Genomic DNA, 22,025 nt, shown 5'->3' on the forward strand with positions numbered 1-22,025 from the left:
ATCACCACAGCCCCGAAAGAGTACGTCAACCAGAAAATTGCTCCAGACATCACGTAATAAATTTTAAGACATCCCTTTATATTCTCGTTGTGGATGAATATAAAACGCTGTTTGACAAATTGAAAAACATATCTGAAACTCTAACTTTTAGCAGAAAGGCATTATTTGTAATATATTATACTAAAGGATTAACAAGTGTGGATGTAGTTATCAATATTTTGGATACGATGGTGATGGAAGCTATGATCCATATGGTTCTTTTGGCTCCAAGAAATCTCACTCATTTTGGCGTTTATTTGAGAAGAATGAAAAATGTCGAGAACGAACAGTGTTTTACGCAATTGGAATGGAAGAAATCGTTGTATTTTTATTGCAGTAAGGGTGGGTAAAAAATTAGTATATTAGCTTCTGAAATTTGCTACCGGATCTAAATGTTGATCAATTCACACGCAAGTCAGATATGATTTATTTTAACGTAAGATAGTGTGTAATATTTTCAGCTAGCAACTTGCTTTTACATTTCCTATGGGACTGCGATGTAAATCACTACAGAACTTTTTCTCCTGTAAGCAGCAGTATACATATTTAGTATTGTACTATTGAGTTCTACTGCATCTAGTGTGTCTTCTTCAAATATCTTCTGCATTTCGAGTCTCGCATGCGCAGGTTATGTTGGTCAGGTTCTATTTCCTTTTGGCAAAAAAGGAATCATTAGTTCCATATCTGTTCTTGTACTAATAGCTATTCTAAGGATAGTTTCTGAATGGTCGATATTTTATCCAAATTTTGGTACCAGCTTGATTTAGAGTCCAGTATAGAAATTTCTTTACCATGTGCCATGCAGTGCAAAAAGTACCTTCAGAATGTCTCCTAAGCTCATTATATTTAAGGATAATGGATATATCTTCATCATAATGAATCTTAAGACATTTCTTCCCAGCATCAATTTATGATAGGTTTTTCTCAACCATTGCCTTCCTAGTAGTTTGCTTTTGTTTTTAATGCGTGGAATATGCATTACCTGTCTGTTGATAAATGTTCCATGTAACTTGTTACTAACCATGAAGTTGCATGTTTTATTGCTTTTGTACATCTATTAAATGCTTCTGACAATGCTTGGATGAAAGCACATTTAGATTTGCTCGTGACTGACTCAAATTCTGACTGGAGTGTCAGTACTAAATCTTTTGTTTTCTTTATCTGTGAGGTGCAGAAGGTGATGAAGACCATTGCACTTAGATGATCCATTGTGCACCTGTGCTTGGAGAGGAGAATAGCCATCCGTAGCTCTTTATCTTACCCAATGAATAATTGAGTGTAACGACTTTATTGAGGAAAGATCTTCTAACCTCTGTAAAAGATGGATGAGATCACACCGAGATTGTTGGAAATTCACGAGAGAGGAAAACAATCACAGAGTATGTGTTGTTTATGCCAAAGTAATCTCTTATGTCATTGTCGTGCTTAGTTATAATTTGAATAGATATCTATTTAATTAATAGTGACCAGACTGTTGCAAGGCGTAGTTTTCTTCTAGTCAAAAATAATTTGCGAATTACCTTTGATTTGCTTGGGAAGCTGATAAGTTTCTTAAATAAATTGCAATCATACGTATCAAACAATAGTTTTTTAAAAGACGTATGTTTTGATTAGCTTTCTTATGTTTGCCATAGTCCAATCAAGGAAATTGGTTGTGGCAGTAGCTGAAGAGGACGGTCCTCTTAGCCAGAAAATCCTACTCGTACCCTGCTTTGATGGAAGCTTTCAGAATCCTGCGGTGGTCTTTTGACGACAATTCGTGGTCTAGACAGCACAAAAATTATTTGTCTGAAATCTATGTGAATGTACACTGTTTACCGCTGATCATTTCACCGCCAGGAATGGGTGCTTAAAGGAAAAATATGACAACGCGTATGGATAAATTTCTGTAAGGTTCAGGCATTTCTAAAATATGTTTGTTTATAGTCTGAGTCAGGGAGGATTTGAATGGCAGGAAGAATTCGGTTTTGCAGCAACTCAAGGTATTTTTTGGGCGGTACCATCAATAAAAAATGTCCCTATAATATGGTTGCCCAAAATTTAATTTCTAAGGATACTGAGTATTTTATAGAAATTGAGAGCTTTTGTGCTTATTTTCCTCAGACCAATATCGAACAATGAAAGGATTGGGCTTCCCATATAATGGAAAAGGAGATAATCTGAAAATAAAATATTTCGAAAAAATGTTTCTTTTCATTTGCTTTTTCCATCATAGTTTCACAAAATTTAATTCTTTACCACAGGTATTTGGGAAATATCATGTTTTTTCTAAATCTCTCCCTCTTCCGTCCACCCTTCGTACCCCCTAAGTATGGTGGCATTATTCGTTAAGTAGTTGAATTGGCAGTCGTCTTTCAGATATCTCTATCATGAGCTATGTGGGTAGCTTTTTGTAATGTTTGTCCTGTTATTATCTTCATTTGGTCTATTCATCTCATTGACGACCTGCCCTTCGGATGGCGTCCCTCCATTTTCCCTTGAATTTTTAAGGTTTCCATGGAATTATCGCGTCTCGCGAGATATCCTAAGAATCTGAGGTATGACTGGAATATGGTCGTGATCAGCCTTTTCTTTATGCCGAGTTCTTCTATGATTGATTGGTTTGTGTGGTGTGCAATCGACGGTATGCGCAGCATGCGTCGGTACGCCCACATCTCAAAAGCATTGATTCTGTTCTTGTCTTCTTTCTTGATTGTTCAGGTATCGGCTGCATATGTTGCTATGGAAAAAATTAGCGTTTGTATTAATCTTTATTTGGTGTTCTGAGTTATGCTTCCCAAATTTTTGTCAACCGTGTGGTTGCTCTACGTGCTGCCGTCATATTATTGTCACCATTAAACAACATAATAATTTGAACTCTTTTTGAAGCAGTATAAACAACAATAATAAGTTAAGAAAAAGTAACAGCGCTTTAAAATTCATCAGTGCAGCGTGTAGTCACACAGCAAAATGAGGCATGTCGTTATTCTTATTGTTTGTTATGTAAAAAATAAAAACTTAAATAATGTTCTGTAAAAATAATGCAGCAAATGCATATCTATCACCGCTTATCAGTGAGAGGAAGCGATATTGCCATTATTTTAAATGATGCTCAATTATTTTAAATGATAATCTTTAATTCTCCAACCTGTATATTACCATTTGAAGAACGCTTGACATTGCACCTCATGCTTGTGTTATGCTTAATTAAATACCTCCACTTTGGAGTATAAACCCGACGCAGCCCCTGTTAATTTTAAAACCATCTAAGGTATTAGTAAAACCTGCCATCTGATAATCTTTTACCTACAGCTATTACCGAGGTTGTAATATTTCTCCTCAACAAATATAATAAATAGCTCATTTTCTTCGATGTAGCTAGATATTAAATTCTAATAGAATAAGAACGTTGATATCTATTGTATATCTTAATTTAGAAGAACGTTGATGTCTAACTAATATTATCCAAATAGTAAAAACTATATCTCTACAGCAGCTACTAACTCATATAGTAATGTATTAAAATCGAGTTCTGTTCGTCTTATCAAAAACAATGGCGGAAACGGTCAGGACAATATCTTGGCTGAAATAGCACATTCAATCATTCCAGGGGATATAAAGGCTTGTATTAATAACACCAGAAAAATGCGTGGGGGTGTTGCTGTCCATTGTTAGGATGATAAATCGTTACAGGCTTTAAAAACCTCTCTTAGTGCTACAGTAGGCGACAAATACAAAATTGATGAAGCTCTAAAATACAATCCAAGGTTACTTGTAAGGGATGTGCGATTGGAGGGATTGGAAACACCTGAGCAGATAATCAATAACACCACTGCTTTAAATGATAACTTGGAGGCTGTTTCCTCTGAAATCAGGTTTATTACCAAGCTAAAGTACTCAAATAACATATATGACTTGCTAATTCTCCCCTACAGTTCGGGGAATGCTTCTCAAAAAGGACTTTATTTTTATTGGATGGAGGAAATCTAAAATTGAGGACTATTTACGTGTTATTAAGTGCTACCGTGGCTGTGGATACGGCCACACAAGTAGGGACTGTATGGAGCGCAAGGATATCTGTCCCAAATGTAGAAAGGACCATAATCTGAAATAGTGTTAGTCCAGTGAGAAGAGTTAAATTGTGTTAGACTAAACAAGCAAAATAGGCATAAAACACCAATCGATCATTACGCTTATAACAAGGATTGTCCGGTATATGTAGGTTATCTTTCGAAACTAAGATCTAAAATTAATTATAACTGTTGATTTCAGTTTTTTTTTCTTAAATGGTTCAGAATGCGCCTTCTTTATTAAATATTGCCAATACAAATATTAGATCTATTTTGTCTAGCATTGCAGAGCTTAATAATTTAGTAACTGATGTATAATAATATGATATAATAGAAGTATCAGAGACTTGGTTAAATCCAGCTATCCCATCCAATAATGTATCTTTACCAGGCTATTCATTTTATAGGAAAGATAGAGTTTACAGAGTAGATGGTGGTGTGGGGGTTTATGTGAGGCATTCCCTGTGAGATTGTCAATATCGAGATCGATGTAAGTTTTGAGTTTATTTTTCTAAAACTAAAACTAAATTTCTCTAGTGTAGCATTGATTATGATTTATCGTCCTCCCCACACAAGGGTTTCTAACATTCTTGAATTTTTTGATGAATACATTCCTAATTTGCTTACTTTTTATGACTTTTCAATTATAATGGGTGACTTTAATATTGATATGCTTAAGCCAAATTCATTATTCAATGTTCTAGATGCTCACGGATTCATTCAACTTATAAATGAGCCTACACGTGTAACTAACTCATCAGCTACATGTCTTGATCCAATTTTTATAAGTTGCAGATATATTTGTCACAATAGTAACACTATAATTTCAAATATAAGTGACCATAACTATATGTTATTCTCTACTTTAGATATAAAAATGGAAAAACCGAAGCAACAAATTATTAGTCTCCGTTGTTTTAGGAATTTTAATTTAATTAAATTTGAAACTGATTTGCAAAATATTGCTTGAGACCACTTATTTTACATTAAAGATATAAATGAAAAGGTTTTATTCTTGCAAAATAACATAATTTTCTTATTTAATGCCCCACTTAAACAAATTAGAGCTAGTAAGAAGCCAGCCCCATGGCTAACAGCTAACTTAAAATTAATTCTTACTGAAAGGGATAGAGCACTTACGAAACATAAACAATGTAAGACACCTGAAAATTGCAGTCTTTACAGGGATAGATGTAATTTTGCCCTTGCATCCATCAGGCGTGAAAAAGCGGCATACTGTTTCTAAAGTCATTGATAATATTAAATCCAATGCAGCTGGAAATTATGGAATTTCTCTTCATATGTTGCGTCTATGTTTGCCACATCTTATTAATCATATTACTCACATTGTAAACACTTGCTTGGAAACTGGTTATTTTCCTAGACCATGGCGCGAATCTATAGTCTGCCCAGTTTCTAAAGTTCCTAATCCCAAAAATGTTCAAGACCTACGGCCCATAAGTCTCTTGCCTCTAAAATCTTGGAAAGCATAGTACATGATCAACTGATGGATCACTTTTGTGAGACTAATATTCTGCCAACCCAACAATCCGGATTTAGAAAAGGTCATAGCACTACTAGTGCTCTTCTAAATATTACAGATAATATCATTACAGCCTTAGACAAAAATTTGGCTGTGATTTTGGTGGCACTGGATTATTCCAAGGCATTTGACTTGATTGATCATGACTTGCTGGGTGCTAAGTTGTCTTATTTTGGTTGTGATGACTCCGTCTTATCGTTTTTTAAATCGTATTTATGGAGACGGTCGCAGCGAGTACGGGTACAAAATGAATATTCTGAATCAAAAATAATAGTTTCCGAGATACTGCAGGGATTTATATTGGGGCCACTTTTGTTCCTAATGTATACCTCTGATCTACCTAACGTAGCCTTAAACTTGGACATCTACCTGTATCCAGACGATACTCAGGTTCTTCACCTATTTAATCCATATATAATGTTCAGCTTGCAGCAGACTCCATTAATTTTGATTTGGAGGAGATAATGAATTTCTCCAGTGAACATAATTTAACTAAATTTAACTAACCCTATTAAAACTAAAGTTCTATTGTTTGCGGGTCGCAATCAACGGCATAACATAGAAAATACACTTAATATTGCGCTTAATAATACTACTTTCATTTTTTCAAATCACGTAAAAATTTTGGGTCTCATTGTTGACACATCTCTCAGATTTAGGGATCACTGCAATATGTTATTACAAAAATGTTATTTACGCTTGCGAATGCTTTATGCAATATAAAAGTATTTTAAATTACAAAACAAGAAAAAATATTTCTGAATCCTTGGTTATGTTTATCATTAATTATTGTATAACTGTGTATTACTCATGTCTAGATAGAATAACGCAAAATCGTATTCAAAACACATGTTGTCGTTTTATTAATAATCTTAGGAAATACGACCATGTATCTCAGGCTATACTTCAACTTAAATGGCTAAAAATTGTGAATATATTTAAGTTGTATTTATTAGTATTTTTGTATCGCCTATTTAAAACACGCACACCTGTGTCTTTGTGTGAAAAGATGATTTACAGAGCTGAGGTTCATAGTCGTAATATAAGGTATAATATACTTTCAATGCCACGTCACACTACATCAATGTTTGAACGTTCTTTCACCTATCAAGCTGTGATTCTATTTAATGGTTTAAGGCCTAATTTTTATTTTACCATTTATTATTATCGAAGATTCTATAAAAATCTATTCTTGAAACAGCAATGATTGATTATTTGTAGGTTAATTTATTTAATTGTTACTTAGCTGATGGAACATATGTTTTACTTTAAAGTAGTATTAATTTTAGGTTTTTTTTTTAAACTGGATAGGTTAAGAGATAAAGAATAGCTCTTAGCTAATCTTCGCCTGTTCAGGCAAATACTGTAATTTGCAGGGTTTGTTAAATAAATACGATTTATTATTATTATTATTATTATTATTATTATTATTATTATTATTATTATTATAACTATATAGTTTTTGGTTCCTCCGCTATTGTTAGAATAATGAACTATGTAAAAAAGAAAAAAGATGCTTCTTACACTGATGTAAGTTTTGGCGCTTATGAGAATATTATTACTCGAATTTCACTTATTTATTATCCTTCTTTTTTTTATTAATTTTACCACAAATATCTAACGCGGCTCCCATCAAGACCAGGCAAAAACTCTTCTAGGAGTTCATAAATTCAGCCCCACTTTAACATTGCTTTGATATATTGAAATTGACCACAATAGCACAGTCTAACAAAAATTGTTAAATTGATGATTATAATAAGTTGAATGATTAACAAAAATTGTTTTAGTTGAAATCTATATACTTTGACAATAGTCACTTTTAACATTTTTACAATTTCGGAAAGAAAAATAAGTAGAACTTTCAATACAGACTTTAGACTTTTCGGTCTCCGGGATGAAGTAATTTTTAGCTCATATTATCTATTTATCTGTAAACAGATGTATTCTTTTTTAAATTAATTGTTTTTTTTTCAGGCGTTTTGGAAACAAACAATGCAAATGTATTCTGGAAGCATCTAATAAAATATTTTAATGGTTGCTATTTACGGATGCATGCGTTACCTTACGCCCCTTTTGTGCTAAGTAACAAAAGTGGAATAGAAATAGATATTGCGAAAGAAGTGGGTAGGATTCTTAATATATCCTTTAGGTAAATATTATTTGTTTTCCAAATTTAAGGTAATTTATTTTCATAAAAAACAGTAAATGATATTAATTCAACAAGTTTTTCGTTCGTGGTTCGAAAATTTAGTAAAATATATTATTACATAAAAGATATGTTAATTATCTAAAAATATATCAAAAATAATCTAAAAAACTAATAATACAAATAAATACCAATCTAGTGCTATTTTACTTCATGTTGATTAAGCTTTTTATCATCAAATATATACAAGTTATGGGTAAGCATATGCAGCAATCTGCTTTACAACACATTTTTCAATTTACATTATTGGTTCAAAGTCTCTGAAAAGTGTTACTATATTATCTTTTTCTATTATAAGGTAAGCGAAATACCAAGTCTCGGGTACTAATAGCACGGGAAAAAATCATGCGTTTCCAAAAGGAGAGTGGCCTAAATAAAATAATGAAACTTGCAAGAGTGACTGTGTACACGTAGATCTAATAAAATGCGAGAAGAGATTTGTATAACGTGTATATATTTTCCATTAAGTAATAGCAAAGCGCTTTCAGCTAATAAGTAGCCAACATCAGCGCTACCTAAAAGGTGTAAAGGATATAACTTAAGAAATTCACTAAGAATATCAAACAATCAATTATCAATAAATTAATCTAACCATAGACAAATTATCAATAGATATTTTACGTTTTGACTCCTTTAGGGAGAGGATTTTCTGTTAATATTAAAAATATTAACAGAAAAGGCGCGTGAGTACTGGGCACTCATCAATGATTTGGTCTACAGTTTCGTCCTCCTGGTATCTTAATAAGTGACAATGTCCAGTTAAAACATTGATCACTAGCCGAATTTGCGTGTCTTTAGGCGCAGGAATTGTCTGATGAGTTCGTCCATCTCCGGAGTATCTTCCTGAAGTTGAATCTTATGTGACAAGACAGCTACACATTTGGCAATGCCGATAATTCATTCGGAGTCTATCTGGCAGTTCCTTGTCAAGCTTTTAAAATTTAAACTGATAGTAATATTGAGGTTTTTGGAACTAGACACAGCAGAATAGGCAAGTACTAACTCTTCCATTGTTAGTTTTTAGCCCAATTTTTTTAGAAACATATATTTCTATGCAGCGCTTCTAATTTTTGGCGTAAAGTATTTGAGTTTTTGCTATCAATATTGACAAATTTTCAAATCAGTATAGTGATGCTTAGGGTCAGAGCGAAATATTTAATAAGTAAACTGAATCGGCGCAAGTAGGTAATAATTTGACTGTTCCATTCATGTCTTTCAATCTTCAACCCTCAGATAACGCATCAGCAATTTGATGATTCCACTCATGCTATTTCAGTGTACAATAAACCAATTTAGTTCAAATACAGTTGTTGCGGTTCAGGCCCCAGTTCTCATCATGTATCTCCAGTATCTCTCCAGATATCAGTATCTAATTCTCTATTATAACCGTTTTGGATATTCAAGTATTGGTTTGTGAATCCAAGAATCCTGTCAAGAATATCTAATACACCAGGTTTCCTTACCTTTTTCTACAAAGAAAGTACAGTTTGTTGCATTCTCTTTATCGCTGTGTTTCTCATAATCATCTTCACGTCTTGTCCTTTATTAAGGTTTTTACGTCATCATTTTCCAACAAATCTCTTATCATTTCGCAATGTCTTCTCATTGTAGGTTTAACAAGACATTGTAGATCTGTAACATAGTACTAGTAAGATATGTAGACATGTAAGACACAAAATAGAAAAACATGAATAAATACATTTTTCAAAGCGAGAAATCTGAATTATAGCTAAATATGCTATTGTAAAGACTTAAAAATAAAACTTACATACTTAAAAGAAGACGAAAACAATATCCCGTCCTTTATACAGTTATAGGTTGAATGATTTTTTAACAATATCTCGCGATCTTGTTTAGCGATAGGTAGATTTAGAAGAACACTAACAAAATTGAAATAGATTTCGATGCAACTTATTTAATGTTTTCGAGAGTATATGCACCTCTGGCCAATTAAGGTATTGCGTTCGAAAATCAATATATTACAATTTTACACTCACTTTTATCTTCTGAGTTTCCTCAGCGACTTAGTCTAAGCTGCTATGAATATGCAAATCGCTTTATCACAGTCTAAAAAAATTGAAATCTATATACTTTGGCTTTATGGTCCGACGTGAATAGGTTCAGCTAACTACAGGTTGGGATTAGGAAGGCATCTAGGAAGAGATCTTAGAAGCAAATAAAATAAAGAACAACAACGTGTTAACTGTGCGGAAGAAGACGCAAAGTCCTAATTAGAGCTTAACTAACCATCTGCTAAGGTTCGGAAGGCATCTGGGAACAGGTTTTAGAGGAAAGAAACCATAAAGAACAACAACGTGACTGAGAGAAAAGAGACAGATTCTTAAATAACATTAAAAATTACACTTACAATTCCTAGTGGGCGGCATAAGAACCTAATTTTTCTTTCCCAAGGGGCGAAAGATGATTAATGTGCAAAGTTTAGTAGGCATAAAGACATCATAGCTTTCGATACGTTTTATGTTCCTTATATTAAAATTACTTTTCCAGGAAATATTTTGTCCAAAACACCTAAACCATTAGATTCTTAGATATGGTTCTCATTATCGCTGTGGCAATCCTTACAATTATTAATAGTATACTACTAACGTACAAGTGTAAACATCAGTTAAAATTAGTAAAAGTAAAAAAAAAATCTCTCTAAATTCCTTATGACTATTTTGTGGTTTTATTACAATTTTTAGTGTTAAGGCTGGTATGGACCGATAGCAAATTTTTTCATCTACATTAGAATCCAAATATTATTTAAGTGAGTTCAGTTTCCCTTGATATATTATTAGTTGAAGACTAATTGGATAAAAATCGATTTATATTAATAATGTAAACTTCATTATCATATTTATCATAGCCCATTGTAATAGGAAACAATGAGTTAATTAGTTCTATTTTTAGAATGTAATGAATACGATAAATAATTTTAAAAATTTCTTGTGGCTACACTACTCTAATGGAGTGATCATGCCTATTTATTAAATAAAATAAAAAATATTGATTTGCTAGAATATATTTTAATATTATAGAATTCAACTGTATCCGTACCCCGCGTCATCACTTGGAGAAAAAATAGAAAATGGTTCTTGGACCGGTTTTTCACAACCAATTTATGAAGACTGGGATATTGGAATAGGAAACATTTCACCGGAACGCAACCTCTTAGAAGATTTTACTTTCTCTATTGGATATCATTGGGTTAAAATTGTATTTATTACTCCTATTGCTCCATTAATTCCAAAGTAAGTATGTACTCACCTAGGCTTTATAATCATTTATGAATGTATATTAATCGTTTTTTCTTGTCCACAGGTGGCGAATACTAACTGTTATATTTAGCCCAGCATTATGGGCAATATGCTTAACAGTAATATTTGGATTTGCTACAATATTTTGGATTTTTAAAAAACCAATAGAAAAGAGCTCATTTAAGGGTTACCAAAAATGCATCGAGGCAGCATATCAAATTTTAATTGCTCACCCTGTGGTACATCAACCAATCTCAAAGTACACTAGAGTATACTTTATTAGCTTAGCAGTTTTTGCTATCATAATGTCTTCTGTTTATACTTCCTCATTAATATTTTATCTGCAGACCCCCATTCGACAACATCAAATAAAAACCGGAAAAGAAATTGTCAGTAATAGTAAGTAGTAATACCAATCTATAAATTGTATTAATTACTTACTAAACCACTAAGAATTTAAGGAATGATGTTGTGGGAACTATGTGATTTGATCCACGTTGTTTTCTAACTCGTTCTGTAATAGTTATACAGTTATATAGGGCGATCTTGTTTTTAGTCATAGATTTATTGCACGAACAACTTGTATAGACATCAACGAATAAAAACCAACTACATAAATTTAAATAGTGCTTTAAGCGTTTCAAAAAAAACAAATTTCTTGTTAATACATTGATTTCTGCTTCCAAAACCTGAGTTGGACAGATCTGTATAAATATTAGAAAAGTAGTGCAACAAATGTGGAAAGACAGGAAGAAAATATAGCATAAAAAGCACATACGTGTATTGCTTAAGCAAAAAAACCTGCCTAACAGAAACACATGGCGTTTCACGAAGCTTAGTTAGCGTTTGCACCGAAAATCCAGAAACTTTTTAGTTCTTCTGTTTACGTTGATTTCCTTCAGAAGACATTCCTTAGTTAGACTTAAATTAATATATAGAATCATTCACCTTATTTTGTCTTACTTGGGCTTGAAACAATCTTTGGTGACATTTTGTAAGTAGGTCTTTTAATGAACGCTTGTTGTAAAATACACAATAGTTAAATCTATTATCATCGGGATCAATCTTAGTGATTTTCTCCATCGATGTTTGATAAGTATAAAATTTATCTGGTCCAATTGGTGACAACTTCTAAAAACATCGAGTGTTGTGACAATGTGGTATTGTGAATTGATTATCCAGACAAAATTTACTGACTGATTGACTAAAAGTATCTGAACGTGGTGCAAAAATTTTAAAAGCTGCCAAGTTCTTACTCCCATGGATGACCACAAAACTGTCGGAAATTTGCATTTTATTACTCTCTACCTATTGAAAATATAGTATAATAACATCTTGTCACTTCGTTACGACTCGTGTTAGAATGTAGATGTAGAGGCCACTTTGCTGTAACAGTTTAGCGACAGGGACACGGCGACAGTCAAATTGAAAATTTAGACAGCGGAGAAGATCTATGACACAACAATAGTGTCAGCATAGTTCTTGCACGGTCAATAAGGATAACCACCTTCCACGACAGTTCAGAGGCTGGTAGACCAGAAAAGATTGGATAACCTTCTAATAGGATGCGATGCACACCACACCATTTGGGTGGGCACTGGAATAAGCAAACGAAGTGAGTCACTATTAGATTGTTGTGCAGCCTCAGGCTTAAATATACTTAACGTGGGGGACGAGCCGACATTCGTCAACGTACTCGGCAGAGAAGTAATTGATCTAACCTTACCTAGTGGACGCATCTGCGATGTTGTGACGAGGTGGCACGAATCCGATGATGATCACAGGTACATGAGGTTCGAACTAGAATCTGAGGACACAATTCCGAGGATTTGCAGGAATTTCAGAAAACGAACTGGAGTCTATATAGGTATGGTGTGGCCCAAATTGGGTATATATGTATGGGTATCTTGGAAACTATAAGAGATATAAAATTGGTTAAATGGGTAAAGTTGTAGGTCATTTAGTTACCAATTAAGTGCTGTTTTCATATATCCGTTTTCATAAGCATATCTCTCTGTAAGACTTCACAAGGCAATAGCAACAGACCATTGGTTCATGCATAAATTCCAATGGAGTATACACGACAGCCGAGGAGGAAACGCTCGGGCTAATGCTGAATACTCACTTCCCGGGATCAGAAATTCCTCAATCAACAAAGGCCTAATACCTGACTCCTGTTATCCCAAACAGAAGCAAAAAGCAGAACTGGGAACTGCCAAAAAAGGTTGTAACCTACGAGAAAGTTAAATGAGCAATAGACATCTTCCATCCATTTAAGTCTCCCGGAATAGATACTATTATACCTATCATGCTACAGCAGGGCAAAGAACTTCTGCTGCAGAAACCCTGCGTTATGCAAAATAATGCACCAGAGGGTTGGAGGGAAATGAAGGTAATATTCCTACCAAAAGTGGGATGCGACTCATACGCGAAACCCAAATCCTTCTGACCTTACATCATTTCTCCAGAAAATAGAGGAAAAGCTTATAGAAAGGCATATCAGGGACGATGTATTACGGGCTAGGCCTCTACATAATCTACATCGACGCCAATATGCTTATCAAATGGGTAAATCTTGCGAATCAGCGATCCACGAGATAACCCAGAGGGTCAAACAATCTTTAAACAACAAAGCCCTAGGAGCCTTCTTTGACATCAAAGAAGAATTTGACCACATATACGATTCAATTAACCATGCCATAGCGGCACGAAGCATACATGCTATGATAAGCGCTTGCGTCAACCAAATGCTAAATCCATGGAAGGTGACAGCGAGACTTAACAGCGCCACCGCCAAGCGGTGCAGGAGAACACCGTAAGCAAAAGAATACTCTCGCAGCTGCGTGAACGTGGAACCTTGTATCGAACAGCCTGCTGAGAAGACTGGAGAGACAGCATATCTTCGCTCTGGGATACGCAGACGATATCGTTCTACCGGTACGAGGGGGCAACCAAGCTCATGTATTCGTAAAAAATGCAAAGAGCTCTATACGTTGTCGGGCGCTGGTGCAGGGAAGAACAACTACGGGTAAACCCTGCAAAAACTACGCTAGTTGCCTTCACAAAATAGAGCAAAATAGAGTCCATTAGAGACCTAGAGCTCTTTGGCGAACACCTGTGACTTGAAGATAAGGTCAAATATCTAGGGGTGATAAAAAACTCAGCTACAAGAAGCATGTAATAAACAACACAAACAAGGCCATGAAAACTCTTATGTACTGCAAGAGAATGTTTGGCAGATCATAGGGACTATTACTAAAAATGATATACTGGGTATATACAACAATAGTGAGATCCATTATTATCCATTATTACCACATATGCAACACCAATATGGTGGCATGCGGCAGGAAGGAGGACTGTTGACACTCAACAAGATACAAATACAAATACAACAGAATACAATTTTTACGAAAACTGGATACAATGCCCTATTCGACAAGATACAGGACCTTGGGCCTATAAGACAAACAGACAAAACCAAGGTCACATAGCTAGACAGACAGACCCGTTGTAATCAAAGAAGGAAAGGGACCACTGGGAACAGAAGTTACCCGGCTAAGGCAAGGCGGCTACTCAGTATGGTACAGTGCGGCCACACGATCAAAGATCGGGGTAGTAGTGATCGTGCTAGAGGATGGACAACAGCGCAGAATTCATGCTGAACTTGGGCTTGGAAGCAACAGACAGAGATAATCCTAGCACAGAATATGGACAGCCATGGTGCTGCAAGAAGAGCAACCAACTTGCAATTAAGGGGGCCATCAATAAACTCATAGGCCGTGAACCAACATGCTGTGTCAGCAATAAAACCTGAAAAAGGGATATCAGACACTCGTTGGAACTGAAGCATAAAAGCTATTGCCCATAAAGCTGGAACTTCACATACAACTTTTGGGCAGTCCATCCATCAGGAAGAGGGAGAACATACTGGGCCAAACCAGGCAACAACTTCGAAAGATAACAGGGCAGCTCACAGAACATGCAACCTGCAGGAAACTATTACAGACTCAGGAAAGTAGACACACCGCTGTGTAGAGTCTGTGGAGAAGAGGAAAAAACCACTCTTTATATTCTATGCTTCTGCGAAGCATTTAACCAAGCCAGGGCGACAACCCTGGGCAAAGCCAAACGCTCATCAGAGAGGTTAAGAACTACACCACTGAGCAAAATACTGGACTTCCTAATAGAACTGATCAAGTGGGAGTAAAACTATGAGTCACAATAGGACTGAAATAGAGCAGACCACAGTGCAGAGAGCCACCAATAAGCACCACCCAGCAGGGAAGTTTTAGTAAGTAACCAGTCACGGAGTTGCACACTACCGGTCGTTCAAGAACTACCGGTATTCCTAAAGAATTTCTTCGCCGACAAAAAGTGGGTTAGAATAAGGGTTAGGAGTTAATGAACTATGTTATGTAACTAGTTAAAGTAGGTAGGTACGTGTTTATTGAGAAAAAGCGTAAATAGGCAGAAGCTTTAGCTCTGATTTTTTATTTTCAAGATTTAAATAAATATTAGTAATTCTTTTTAAATTCAAATATCTCAAAAACGGTGGCTTTAAGTAACTTCCACCAAGATACGTTTTTTACGTGAGAATTATAGAAATTATTATTTTTTACTTAAAGATTAATTCAAGCTAGCATAAAAAAGTTATGTGTCAAAAGCGTGAATAAACCTGATTATTAAGGTTTATTTAGCAAAAGATTAAATAAAAATTAAACTTCCTAAATACATAGGGTATCCCATAACTTAGTGAACATAGAGCAACACCATATTCTTTAGTTCAAAATATCACGTTTTGACCAAATTTGTCTAGTTCGAAAAGTGGTAGTAACCGAGAAACAGTATGTTAAAATTTTAATTTTATTTGAATTATTTCTTAATAACTCATACAAAAAGAAACATATTAGCCTAAAATTTGGTAACAGAGGGTTTTTGGTGGCAAGACATTCGAATTCAATGTTAATTTATTTGTAATATCTAGAGGGCGCTCTGGGCAGCACTCCGACTGGATAAAAATGTGTACAAGGCACAAAAAAGCCTTAGTGCGTACGGATTTTTCATCGAAATCTTAAAATTTCCATCAATATTACTATGTATACATACTATATTACTATTAATATTATGCTTTAATTTTTCATTGTGTTCAATAATGAAGTATGAGAATAGATTGGGCATGTGTTTTGTAAAGACATGAGATCTTAATTTAATAAAATTGTTAAATATGTATTGAATACAATAATTTATTACAAAATAAATTATATTATTTATAATAATATGATTACATAAAAGATTAGCTTAACTTAGTTTAAATAACAACAAGAACAAAACGATAATATCAACAGCATTGAAAATTTTATTTCTTCAATACACCCATTTATTGAAAGACTGCCTAATATTAAACAATATCTTATTATCTTGAAATAATTTTGCTGCATTTTGGATTTTTTTTCTAGCTTTCCCCGAGTATTGATTATACCTTTCTGCGCAGTGAACTGATTTTATGTGTTCTTATGTGGCAAAGTCAAGGGGGTTAAAATCAGGGCTTCGAAGCGGCCAAGACATTTGGCTCCCACGGCCAATTCAGTGGTTTATATTATTATAGGATATTCTTGATCGAGTAAGCAAGTATGCGTCTCCGTTATTGCAATGAAAGATCTTCCAAAAGCTCGATCAGTTTATTTCGTAAAAAATCGTATTTGCCGTTCGGTAGTAACTGTGTCGGTCCCAGAATGTAGTTACCAATAATAGCACAACAAATATTTATTTTGAATTCATGCTGGAAGTGCGACGTTCTGTTGTCAAACGGGGGTTTTCAATGTCCCACGCTTACTTACTTCTGAAATTGAAAACTCCTCTTCTAGTATATAAAAGTCGTTTCGTCACTACACAAAATTTTACGTAAGAAAAATGGCTTGGCAGTTTGTTGGTTATTATAGAAACGAGCGGATTCAACTCTCTTCTGTAGATCGAAGGCTAGCAAATTTTTTTTTTTAATGGAATATTCGAGAAATTGTTGATTCGTATTGATTTCCGGATTTTTAGCAACACGAACTACAAAAACTATTACCTCCTGCTCGGGTGTAATAGTTTTTGAGCGCCTTCCTAAATTTCGCGAAGGACGAAAACAACCGCTTTCTCCAAATCTTCTATTTGAAACAGACGCGTTATTCGTACGTTAAAATTTTCTTGTATATATAAACATATTATGTCCTGTATTAGATTTTTGCTTAGAAAACTTTTTAAGAATGGTTCTAATTAAGCACTAACATTTTAACAGAAATAATATTTGTTATTACCATATTGCATTAATTTGTTTCTATTAATAATAATAATAATAATAATAATAATAATAAGCCTTTATTTCCAACAGGCAACTTGCCCAATAACAGGAAACAATGAAAAATATAGTTAAAAAAAACACACACAAATAAACCTAAAAGAATGTAAAGAAAAGAAAAAAGTAAAGTAAAGTCACAATCTCAAAAGTTATCCAAAAAATTAGAATAAATAACTATTAATATGATATAAAAACCCAATTATAAAAGTTTAACAAGATAATCACATATTCAACAAAATTAAATTAAATTAACTGCAATATACCTACTAACTATAACTTAAACACGTGGGTCTTAATCCCAAGAGTAATGATCCACCAAGATATCGACAATCACATGAACCGGAGAGAAATTTATATCGCACATGTGACAGATCCGATTAAATATAGCGCATATTGTATATAGTGGCGATTTCAACAGGATGTTAGTATGAGGCCTTGGCAGAAAGAATGTTAGGGGATGTCTAGCACTAAGCCTAGGTACCATGAAACATACACCAGAAAGAAGTACAGGACTATCAATGAATCCATTCAGCAACCCATGCAGGAATTTTACAGAGAAGATCATTCTTCTGAGATGTAATGGATGTAGATTGAAGCGTTCCAATAGTTGCCGATGATCAAACCCTTTTATCGGATATATGCCATCCTGCCTGAAGGCCAAAAACTTAGCAAATCTACGCTGGACAGATTCAATGAGACCAACATGATTCTGATAGAGCGGGTTCCATATAATGCAGCCAAACTCCAGTTTTGATCTCACAAAGCAACAGAAAAGCAGTCTTAATGTAGATTCCAAAGTAAAACTCTGAGAACTTCTAATTATGAACCCAAGCCTTCTCAGGGCTGACTTGACTATGTTGTTGAAGTGTGGAACGAATGTAAATTCAGAGTCAAAGGTGATACCAAGATCAGTAATTTGCTCTAATCTACTCAAAATAGTATCATTAATAAAGTAATTAAAATTTAAGGGTGTTTTTGATCTAGAGTAACTGACCACACTACATTTAGCCGCATTCAAGCCTAACCTGTTAACAGCGCACCATACCTCCAATGTATTTAGACAGTTCTGAAGAAAAACACAATCCTCCAAACCTTATACATTTAAATATAGCTTCAAATCATCGGCAAAAGCCAGCCGATGACAAGTGAGTGACTCAATCAAGTCATTTATAAAAAAAACTAAATAGGAGCGGACCCAGGTTCAAGCCCTGTGGCACACCCGACGTTACGTTAAAAAGTTTCGATTTAAGGCCCTCATATTCAACATATTGAGATCTACCAATCAAGTAGGAATGAAATAAATTAAATAATCTCCCTGAAAAACCATACTGAGTTAATTTATGCAGCAAAATATAGTGATCTATTCGATCAAAGGCTTTTTGGAAGTCGGTATAAATAACATCGACTTGAGTATTAACATCAAGTGATTTACAGATGTGGCTAGACAGACAGGATAAGTTAGTAACACAAGATCGCCCGCTAAAAATCCATGCTGGTCTACAGAGATGAGTTCTTTTGCGTGACTAAATAGCGACCGATTCAGGATAATTTCGAAAATTTTTGAGAAGTTACAGAGTAATAAGATTGGCCTGTAGTTCACGAGTCCCCAGCTTTTAAAATAGGTATTATTTTAGCAGTCTTCCAAATTTCAGGAATTTGTTCTGTTGACAGTATTAAGTTGAAAATGTAGGTCAGCGGATCAGCCAGGACACCAATGCAATCCTTAACCAAGAAGCTAGGTACACCGTCTACACCAGATGTTAACTTATTTTTGAGTTTTTTACTAGCCAAAATAATTTGGGAAGCATCAACGTTGGAAATGTCAAAGTGAGGCACATTATCAGACGTCGACGAATGGTTAATGACATTTGATTGTATAAATGCCTCACCAAAGAACAGTGCAAAAGCATCAACTATGTCTTGTGGGTCTTTAATTACCACGTCATCGGGTAGCCTCATCATACCAGGAATCCTGGTGCCAGCCTTCTTAGAACCAATAAAATTCCAAAAGCTAGATGGCTCCAAAGAAATATTCCTTTCGGTGTTTGATATATACAACTTATATTCATTGCGTATTTGTAGTTTGATAAGGCGTCTAAGAGAATGGAATTTATTTTGAAAAGATGGAGAATTGTACATTTGAAAGTCCTTGAAAGCCTTTTCTTTCCTATAAATGTTCTTAATCAGTTCTCGAGAATAATAATTTGGAAATCTTCTTTTACGTTGCTGTTCTTAAAGCCTACTATAAAAATATTGCAAAATTTATGGCTATGCAAAAGCTCACGGTTTAGATAAAGCAGGATGTGGCGGTTTCTTATTATTTTTTTATGTTAGTTTCGATTAGCATTGCTTAGCTCTGTATATTTTTTGAATAATTTGTCCCTCAATAAATGAAAATCTGAAATTCCCTAGAGACAAATGTGTAAATAACATATTTTTTATTTAGGCCTTCGTCCCTCTGAGCGACTCGACAAAGGTATACCTTTTTAGACTAATATTAACTGAAGAGATGAGATTTTCATGAAAAACTCTTATACACTGAGGCACAAAAACGTTGTATAATAATAAATATCTATAATAAACTTCTCGCCCCCAAAAATCCGTACTATCAAATTTTGTGCCAATTAGCTACTTTTTGAAGGACTTACTAAAAAATAACGAAAATAAAATTCAAACTTTAACACCCTGTATCTGGGTTATAATCTGTTTTTGAACTAGAAAAAGTTGGTCAAATCGTAATATTTTTGAGCGAAGGATATGCTGCTGCTCTGTGTCCATTAGGCTATGGGACACCCTGCATAAATGGTATTGTTAAAGCAACCAAAAAGAGTAAAACTGCTTTATTTGCAGATGAGACAACAAGACCTAAATATTGATGTGAATAGAATATATATGTAGTTATGTAATAACAATTTAAGAAGTAGAAAAATTTATATATATCTTTCATAACTATGTCATTTTCTCTTACTTATAATTCATGCCTTCATTGTGGAGAACAAATTTGCTTAGGAATAAATCTTACTTTTTCTATGGAAGTACTTTAAGTTTTATTTCTTTGTTATAAAGATCATATTATTTTTAATTTTTTTAGATTTGGTACTTGGAGCTTTAAAACAATATAAACCAATATTTGAAGTGTCAAGGACCCAAACTGCTAAAATATTATTAAAAACATATCAGACCAGAGATGATGTCAACGATACGTACATTCACTGGTTAGTCAAAGTTGCAAATGACAAAAATATGACAACATTAGCAGGAAAGCTATTTGTAAAATATTTAATTTCAATAAACGATCCTAGATTCGTGGATAAACATGGGCAACCTAAAATATACATTACACCTAAATCAATTTTAATTCAACAGGTATATAAAAATTAGTCACATAATTTTGAGAAAAATATGTAAATTATTACATTTTTCAAATAAATCTATTAATACTAAATATTTAAATTTTTAGATTGCTTTTATGATGAGACGAGATACTTTATTAGAAGATCCTTTGAATTATATTATACAAAGGTTTATAATTCAAGGAGGTGTTTGCGAAAAAATAAAAAAACAGTACGAGTCTAAAATTTTTCGCGAAGATTATACGGCATCTGAAAACGAGCCCAATGATGAAGATGATGACCAAGATGGTACAGATCCTGGGGTCCACCCACTTACTCCCAGTCAATTACAAGCAGCTTTTACGATTTGGTTAATGGGGTTGCTGGTCGCCTGCAATAGCATTATTATAGAGATAATTGTCACTTATATTGAAAAATGGCTAAAGAAAAAGCACAATTAGAATCAGAAATAATATCCTTAAAATTAAAAAAATATAAAGTATAATCTTGTAGCAAGTTATGTAATTTAAATTTGATTTTAGGCCAGCATAAAGTTTGCACTAATAGTATAAGTGAACTGTAAGGCATGTAGTAACTCTCCTGTACTAATTTTATGAAACAACATATAGAAAAATACTAAAACGAATAATTGAACAGTTTTAAGAGATTCTTTATAACACGCAGATTTTTCTTACTATATATATATATATTATAGGAAGGCACTATTTTCTTAAAAAGCTAAAGTATTCACTGCCTTATCTTGATAAACTTTTAATCTGTAAAAGTTTGATCTGTAGATTCTTTGCCATAGAAATATTCTAAGTTACTTACTAAGTTATCTATATAGATAACTTCGCTTTTCAAAATAAACAGGTTCCCATTACGCCACCTTTAGCTTTTTAGGTTATTTTCGATGGTGTAGATCACAGATGTTCAAGGTATGATTGATTGTGCGAGTCCTATAGTACTTTTGCCTAAGCTCTTAAGATATCGAAATCGATTATTAATATTCATTAATTAATAAATCTTGCGATGATTGTCAGAGTCAAGCAGTGTTTAAGTTAGTAGCAAGATCTCTAGCTAAATCGGCAAACCTCTGTTCTCGGACTTAATGTGTTTATGCTCTACATTAATGGCTTCGGTCTTTAAGTTCTGCAAAAGACCCTCACTCTTCTTGCTGGTGGCACCATATTATCGCTGCATGAAGAGACTAAAGAAATAAAACATCCATCTTGAATAACTTTAAGGTGTTTAAA

The 22,025-nt window shown here is 34.0% G+C and overlaps 1 protein-coding gene across 2 annotated transcripts; it reads left to right on the forward strand.

Moving 5' to 3' along the window:
• The first annotated feature begins 212 nt into the window (after positions 1 to 212).
• Positions 213 to 21,428, forward strand: LOC126746230 (uncharacterized). 2 transcript variants are annotated; one of them, XM_050454384.1, is made up of 6 exons: positions 213 to 381; positions 7,606 to 7,780; positions 10,876 to 11,088; positions 11,159 to 11,493; positions 20,529 to 20,803; positions 20,898 to 21,428. In XM_050454384.1, the coding sequence occupies exons 1-6, from the start codon at positions 228 to 230 to the stop codon at positions 21,228 to 21,230; spliced, it is 1,485 nt and encodes a 494-aa protein (XP_050310341.1). In that variant the 5' UTR covers positions 213 to 227; the 3' UTR covers positions 21,231 to 21,428. The 2 variants fall into 2 exon arrangements, with proteins under 2 accessions (XP_050310341.1, XP_050310342.1); XM_050454385.1 differs by lacking the exons at positions 213 to 381; positions 7,606 to 7,780; positions 10,876 to 11,088; positions 11,159 to 11,493 and adding an exon at positions 12,879 to 12,961.
• Positions 21,429 to 22,025: the final 597 nt, after the last annotated feature.

Source organism: Anthonomus grandis, chromosome 17 (assembly GCF_022605725.1).
Source record: "Anthonomus grandis grandis chromosome 17, icAntGran1.3, whole genome shotgun sequence".
NCBI lineage: Eukaryota > Metazoa > Arthropoda > Insecta > Coleoptera > Curculionidae > Anthonomus > Anthonomus grandis.